Source organism: Eimeria maxima, genomic scaffold (assembly GCF_000499605.1).
Source record: "Eimeria maxima Weybridge genomic scaffold, Emw_scaff820, whole genome shotgun sequence".
In the NCBI taxonomy this organism is placed as follows: domain Eukaryota; phylum Apicomplexa; class Conoidasida; order Eucoccidiorida; family Eimeriidae; genus Eimeria; species Eimeria maxima.
In genome coordinates this window covers 7501-14802 of record NW_013566790.1, presented here as the reverse complement: position 1 = coordinate 14802, position 7302 = coordinate 7501, and the positions used below count along the sequence as shown (strand labels likewise).

At 39.1% G+C, this 7302-nt stretch overlaps 1 protein-coding gene across 1 annotated transcript; it reads left to right on the top strand.

Annotated features, from left to right (window-relative positions):
- Positions 1 to 1540: 1540 nt before the first annotated feature.
- EMWEY_00043790 (hypothetical protein, conserved) lies at positions 1541 to 3207 on the top strand (the record flags this gene model as incomplete). The annotated part of the gene is made up of 6 exons (XM_013482879.1): positions 1541 to 1603; positions 2030 to 2110; positions 2293 to 2469; positions 2750 to 2761; positions 2901 to 2971; positions 3132 to 3207. 6 exons carry the CDS (start codon positions 1541 to 1543, stop codon positions 3205 to 3207), a joined length of 480 nt encoding a protein of 159 aa, XP_013338333.1.
- Between the last annotated feature and the right edge of the window lie 4095 nt (positions 3208 to 7302).

Here is a 7302-nt window from a genome sequence, read left to right as displayed (position 1 = left end):
ATATATATATATTGTATATTTTTGTCATGGGTGTGTGTACATACACCGCAAATTATTAATTATTTTTTATTGTAAACTTGGAGGGGAACAACAAATAAAATATAATTAGGGTTTACGGTGTATAGGCAGCTAATATATCGGTCAATAAACCCTAAAACCCCTAAACCCTAAACCCTAAAAACCCTAAAACCTAAACCCTAAACCCTTGAAATAGAGAGTTCTCTTGAGGCTCAGTCAGAGATGAAGGGAGAGGGAGGAGGAGAGGCATTCTTATTATAAACCCTAAACACTCCTACTAACGAAGAATACCCTAAACCCTGACTAAACCCTACGTAAACCCTACATAGACCCTAGGTAAACCCTTGCTAAACCCTAGCTAAACACAGGGTTTAAGGAGGGAGTGTTGCTCCCCTCCTATAGGTCAAGAGATGCAAAGAGACGAGGGGGCATCAGCAAACCCTCCATGTACCTACAGTTGAGAGCGAAGGGTTTAGGCTTTTTAGGGTTTAGGGTTTAGGGTTTAGCTCGAGCCCCAAGACACGCATGCTCAGAAGCAACTAGGCAGAAGACTTAAAGAGGAGAATAAAAGGAAGAAAGAAAGAAGAAAAAAAAGGAAGAAAGAAGAAAGAAGAAGTGTTTATATAAATTTATACAAAAAAGCATTAGAAGAAATGCGTGTTGCATATATAACACACAAACCCTAAACCCTCAACCCTAAAAACCCTAAACCCTAAAAAAAACCAAGAGCAACCTAACGGCTTAGCTGTCTTCTTCTGCTGTCTACAAATAGAAGGATTAAATAAAATAAATAAATATTAATTTAAATTAAAATAAATAAAAAACAAGGGGAACAATTTATTAAACAGAGCAGTAGTTAGTTATATATATATACACCGGTGGTACCTAATGCAAATAGCCACGAGGTGTACATACACCCCAATTAAATATATTTATAAATAAAAAAATTATATTTACATTCATTTTTATGTTTTTATTTATTTTATTTAAAATATTCTGTTCTTTTAAAGGTCCTATTACCGCCATTCGTCGCTGGCTGGTGTCGTGGGGCTGTCTAGACATAGCCAGGAACCCTAAACCCTAAACCCTAAACCCTAAACCCTAAATTGTAATATTTAGGGTTTTTGAATTCTTTTATGCATTAATAAAGGAGAGGTGGCACAACAAGACCCGGGTGACCTGCCACCCCCGGACATCTCCGTGCAGCAAACAGCCTCAACGGTCCGTCATAAACCCTAAACCCTAAACCCTAAACCCTAAACCCTTAACCCTAATTTTCTCATTTCAGCGTGTGTTATCCATTCCTCCCCCCTCCCTCTTTACCACACAAGAGGATCAAAGTGTTTCTTTTGTATTGGCGAGCCTCCTCCTCCTCCTCTTAGTATTAGTCAACGAACCCGAGACTCCAAACCCTAAACCCTAAACCCTAAACCCTAAACCCTCGTTTTTTGTGTAATTTTTAACATATGAATATATAATTTTCGGTAAATATATAAAGTTTGTGGTGTACGTACAGATAAAGATGAGAGTATTACGTTTATCTGCATATTTATTGTCTGGTGGTTCTGCAAAACCTCATTGGTCTGTACCTCGTGAATATTTATTTGGACCCTCTAGACCAGATAAATACCATTATGGAGAAAACCCTAATTATAATTTTTTTCTCCTTTTTATTAGGGGTATAAGACCCCAATTAGAGGCAGCAGCAGCAGCAACTGCTGCTGTTCTTGGTAATGCAGCAAGGGCTGTTATTAACCCTACAAGACAATTCGTACTCAAACATAATCCAGATCTCAGACTCGTAAACCCTAAACCCTAAACCCTAAACCCTAAACCCTAAAAGAACCCTAAACCCTAATACCCGATATATAGGGCATTGAAGAAACTAACCTCATAGGCAGAAACCCTAAACACGAATCAAGAGAGAGGGAACCAAACAGTACCAACACCAGCAGCAAATATATACAGGCTTTTAGGGTTTAGGGTTTAGGGTTTAGGGTTTGTGCCTCAGCAACTCGTCGCCCTCTCCTCGTTCTTCGCTACTTCGATGTTTATTACCAGCTATTATAACGACACCTACCAGAAGATTGTTGTAAGCTCTAAACCCTAAACCCTAAACCCTAAACCCTAATTTTATTTAATGATTAGTTTTTATCCCTCGGACAGATAAACCCTAATTCCTTTTCTTGTGTATAACCAATTGGTTTCCCTGCGTGTGTAGGATGACTACGGTGGTTTAGGGTTTAGGGTTTAGGGTTTAGGGTTTGTTTGCAGGATCTGACATCTTTATTAGAGTACTATGCAGCTAGGGTTTTAGATGAGGAAGGGTTTTGGTCAACAAAGGAGAAAGAAAGAGAGAAACGTTTGCTGCTGCTGCAGCAGCAGCAGCAGCGACTAGAGTCTTGTTGGTCTGCTGCACTTGCTGCAGCAACAGAAGCAAAAGATTTTAATGTATTATGTGAATATCTTGAGCCTAAACCCTCAAAAAACCCTAAACCCTCAGAAAACCCTAAACCCTCAGAAAACCCTCAAGAGGAAATAGATACACCTATAAGAATTCTTCCTCCTCTCCCTTGGAGGTTTGATCTTCTTCCTTATGGAGAGAATTGTCCTGATTCGCATACCTTCCCTGCACCCAGCCAGGATCTTGTACGGTTTAGGGTTTAGGGTTTAGGGTTTGGGGTTTAGGGGTTTAGGGTTTAGGGTTTAGGGTTTAGGGTTTGGGGTTTAGAGTTTGAAAGGGGTGGGGTTTGGAGTGAAGGGGTTTCACGTTTAGGGTTTTGGGGTTTATGGGTTATGGTTTGGGGGGTTAGGGTTTAGGGTTTAGTGTTGGGGATTTAGGGTTTAGGGTTTAGGGTTTAGGGTTTGACTGTCTGGTTCAGCCCCTTCGTGCCTTCTCTTTATCTTTTACCTCCAATAACCTCTCGGGTAATTGGGGAGATTATGTTAACAGGTACGACCCTAAACCCTAAACCCTAAACCCTAGACGTGAGTACAATCTGCTTAACACTAAACCGTAACCTTATAGGTAGTTGCCATGGATGAGGGTTTGAGGGATAAATGGGGGAGGCGAGGGTTTAGGGTTTAGGGTTTAGGGTTTAGGGTTTGTGCAGGCAAGATAACAAGAACGCCATCATGAGGCCTTCGCGCCCGATGTTTACGGATGTGTTTATTCCTCCTACTAAATAAATATGCTTGTTGTATACCAAGGGTTTAGGGTTTAGGGTTTAGGGTTTAGGGTTTAGGCTTGAGACGAGCAACCCTAAACCCTAAACTTGAACTGTCGTTTTAAACCCTTTTATTTGTTGCTTATCTGTAAACCCTAAACCCTAGTTATAAACCCTAGTCGTAAGTCTTAGTCCTAAACCCTAGTCCCTAGTCGTAAACCCTCGTCCTAAACCCTCTTCTAGTCCTAAACCCTAATAGTAAGATAGAATACTTCTAGGGAAGGACACAAACCCTAATTGCTGATGGCGTAGAGCCGTAACACTAGAGGCTCGTCGCTAAACCCTAAACCCTCGGGCAAACCCCTCAAAACCCTAATTATGAATCTTCGTGCTAAACCCTTGAACAAAACAACACAAAACCCACAGGAAACATAATGTGTGGGTCGGTGTCTGTTCTAGGGTTTAGCTGTTAGGGTTTAGAGCAAACCCTAGGGTTTAGGGTTTTAGGGTATATGGCAATAACTTTTGTTGTAAACCCTACGATGTTTTTAAGGTTCAACCCTATATATTTAGGGTTTAGGGTTTTCTTTGGTGTTTAGGGTTTAGGGTTTAGTATTCCATTTAGGGTTTGGGGTTTAGAGTTAAGGGTTACCAACGGGAGTTAGGGTTTAGGGTTTGGGGGCCCCTCGTTGGCTACATGGCTTCCGTATAGTTTAGGGTTTAGGGTTTATAGATCATCTTGTTTAGTTATTGAGGTGTTAAATAAAGGAGAAGGTTGAATAAAATTAAATAAAATTAAATAAAAAAGAATAAAATAAATGTTTATTTATATTTATATTTATTTATTCTCTGCTCTGTAGGGAAGCAATCTTCGGGTGTATGCGCAGATATACACCGCAGCGGCGTGCAGTGTATATGTATATAAATAAAGGAAGAGGCGTGCGTCATTTATGTATATTTTTCTTGCATTTTCTTTGTTTAAAATATAAATAAATAAATTAATTTATAATTTTATTGTATTTATTTATAATAAATATGCAAGAAAGCTACAAAGGAGTATATTTATCCTTTATTTTCATGGGCATTATACCTTTTCTTACTAAGAGGGGGGCCCCATTCATCATATAATATTGTATTTATTCTTATTTATAAATTATTTTTTATTTTTTTTGTTTTTTATTTATAATAAAAGATGAATGGCAATTAATTTAAGTCGTCTGTTGCCCTGGAGAGGGGCCAGACGTGTATGCCTGCCTGCCCACGAGGGTTCTAGGGTTTAGGAATTAGGGTTTAGGGTTTAGGGTTTAGTGTTTGTTTATAATATTATTATTCTTCTTCTACAGCGTTACTACCACCGCTGTATTTATTTTTCTCCTCTTTTTCTTTGCATGCAGCAATTTGTGCAGCAGGAGAGGAGGAATAAGGAATAAAGAATAAAAGAAGAACAATATATATAAATAAATAAATATAAATAATACAATTATAAATAATAAATATAAATAAAATAAATATAAATATAAATAATATAATAAACAATAAATAATATTTATTATATATATATGTAGATAAAGAAGAGAATAAATAATATAAATATATAAAATGTCTCCTTCTTCTTCTTCTTTCTTCTCCGTTGGTCGTCGTGGGATCGGGGATCGTCTCCCTACAGCAGATCCATACATAATCAGCAGCAGCAGCAGCAGCAGCAGCAGCAGCAGCAACGACTACTGCCGTATAATACACGACAGTAACAACAGCAACAGCAGCAACAACAGCAACGACTACTACAACAACAACAACAGCAACAACCCCACCACCAGCACCACCACAAGCAGCAGCAACAGCAGCAGCAGCAGGATAAGGGAGTGCAGCAGGAGTTGCTGCATGCAGCAATGCAGCAGAGTATGGGGAGAAGTATGGGGTGCAGCAGCAGCAGATAGTAAATTATTAAGAATAACATGGTTATATGGGGCCCTGCATGCAGCAGCAGATAACGCAATTCCTGCTGCATATAAGGCATTAGAGCAGCAGCTGCTGCTGCCTCCTTCTTGCCTAGGAGCAGCAACAAGTATATATAAATTAGCGCATGCATTTGCATGCCCATTTTGGGGCTTTTTTGTTGATTATTATTATTATTATATATTATTTATATTATTTATTAATATTTTTTTCTTAGGTATATGTATATCCTTATTAAGTACTATCTATTATTCTTATCAATTATTTATTCTTCTTTTCTTCCTTGGTGCTGCAGCAGCAGCAATGGGGCCCCTTACACAGAAGCTACTTGCTGCTGCTGCTGCAGCAGGAGCAGCAGGAGCAGCATTCGGTACTCTTTCTTTTTGCCAAAGTTTAGGAAGAATGATTTCTTTATTCACTATTACCTCTACATCTACTATTCTTATTATAGGTATTAAGGTAATTCATTTATTTATTTATTTATTTATTTATTTATTTATTTATTTATTTATTTATTTATTTATTTTATGTCTTTGCTGTTTGTGGGGAGGGATGGGGGTTTTTTACCGTTCTTCTTTTCTCCTTATAATAATCTTTTTTCTTTATTATTTTATTATTATTATTATTTGCTGCTGCTGCTGCTGCTGCTGCTGCTGCTGTAGTGCTTACTCTGAATAGTTTGTTGCTGCTCTTGCTGCTGTTGATTTGCTGCGTCCTTTTATATGCTTCTCTTTTTGTTGCTGCTGTCTACACAATAACACAGCAACAGCAGCAGCAACAACAGCAGCAGCAGCAGCAACAGCAGCAGTAATGGGGCTGCATGCGTTTTTTGTGTTCAGGGTTGGCGTGTAGCATTGGCATGTTTAGGTATATTGAGTATTGGCTTTGGTATATTATGTCATAAATTATTAGGAGAAAGAGAGTACCTGCAGCAGCAGCAGCAGCAGCAGCAGCAGCGGCAGCGGGAATGGTCTTTTGCAGACTTTGACGCAATACCTCGTCTATCTAAACTCGCAAAAAGTTTAAAAGAATTTCGTTATATATTAAAAAATAAAAGTTTCTGGATAATGCTTATTATGGTAAAAAAAAAAAAATAAGGGTTTAGGGTTTAGGGTTTAGGGTTTAGGGTTTAGGGTTTAGGGTTTATGAATTTTCATGTCCATCACAAAAAAAAATTTCAAATTTTTTTTTTCGTTTCCTCTGAGTGATTTATACATTTGAATTTTTTTTTCCAATTTTTTGAAATTAGGGTTTAGGGTTTAGGGTTTAGGGTTTAGGGTTTAGGGTTTTGTGTGTTTTTTTTTTTTTTTGTTGTATTCAGGGTGTATTGAATGGCGTACCTCGTAGTGCACTAGGGTTTATGCCAATGTGGCTACAGACATGCGGATTAGGGGATGTATTATCCTCATTAGTTGTATCTATTTCTTTATTTTCTTCAATGTTTGTTTCCCTTTTTTCTGGTGCAGTAACAGATATAATACATAAAAAGTATCCAAATCATGGTAGAGCAGCAGTAGCACAGACAGCTATTTTGTTGCGCTGCTTCTTGCTGCTGCTGCTGCTAAGATGTACAGATAGAAGTCCTAGTAGTCTTCCTTCTTTTCTTTTCCTCTCTGCTGCTATTGGCCTACTAGCTGGATGGCCAGGCATTGGGGTTAATAGGCCGGTCCTTACAGAGATCGTACTACCTGACCATAGAGCTACTGTATTCAGCCTCGTAAACCCTAAACCCTAAACCCTAAACCCTAAACCCTAAACCCTAATTTTTATAAATGTTCACTGAAACAGGGATGTTTTTGCATGCGCTCGTTTTTTTTGCTGGTGCTTCTATTGTTGCATGCACTTCTTTTTGCTGTTGCTGCTGTTGTTGCATGCATTTTCCTGCTGCTGCTGCTGCTGCTGCTGCTATTTCTTCAGGTATCTACAACAGAGTCTGTTGGTGCTGCTATATTAGGTGCTCCTTTTGTTGGTTTCTTAGCAGAGAGGGCCTTTGGCTATACCCACCCTCATCGTGCTGCTGCTGCTGCTGCAGCAGCAGCAGCAGCAGCAGCAGGTGGCAGTGGTGGTGCTGCTGGTGCTGGTGGTGTTTCCCCCGCTACAGCTGGCGAAGCTGCAGCTGCTGCTACAACAGCAGCAGATTCAGCAACAGCTGCTGCTGCAG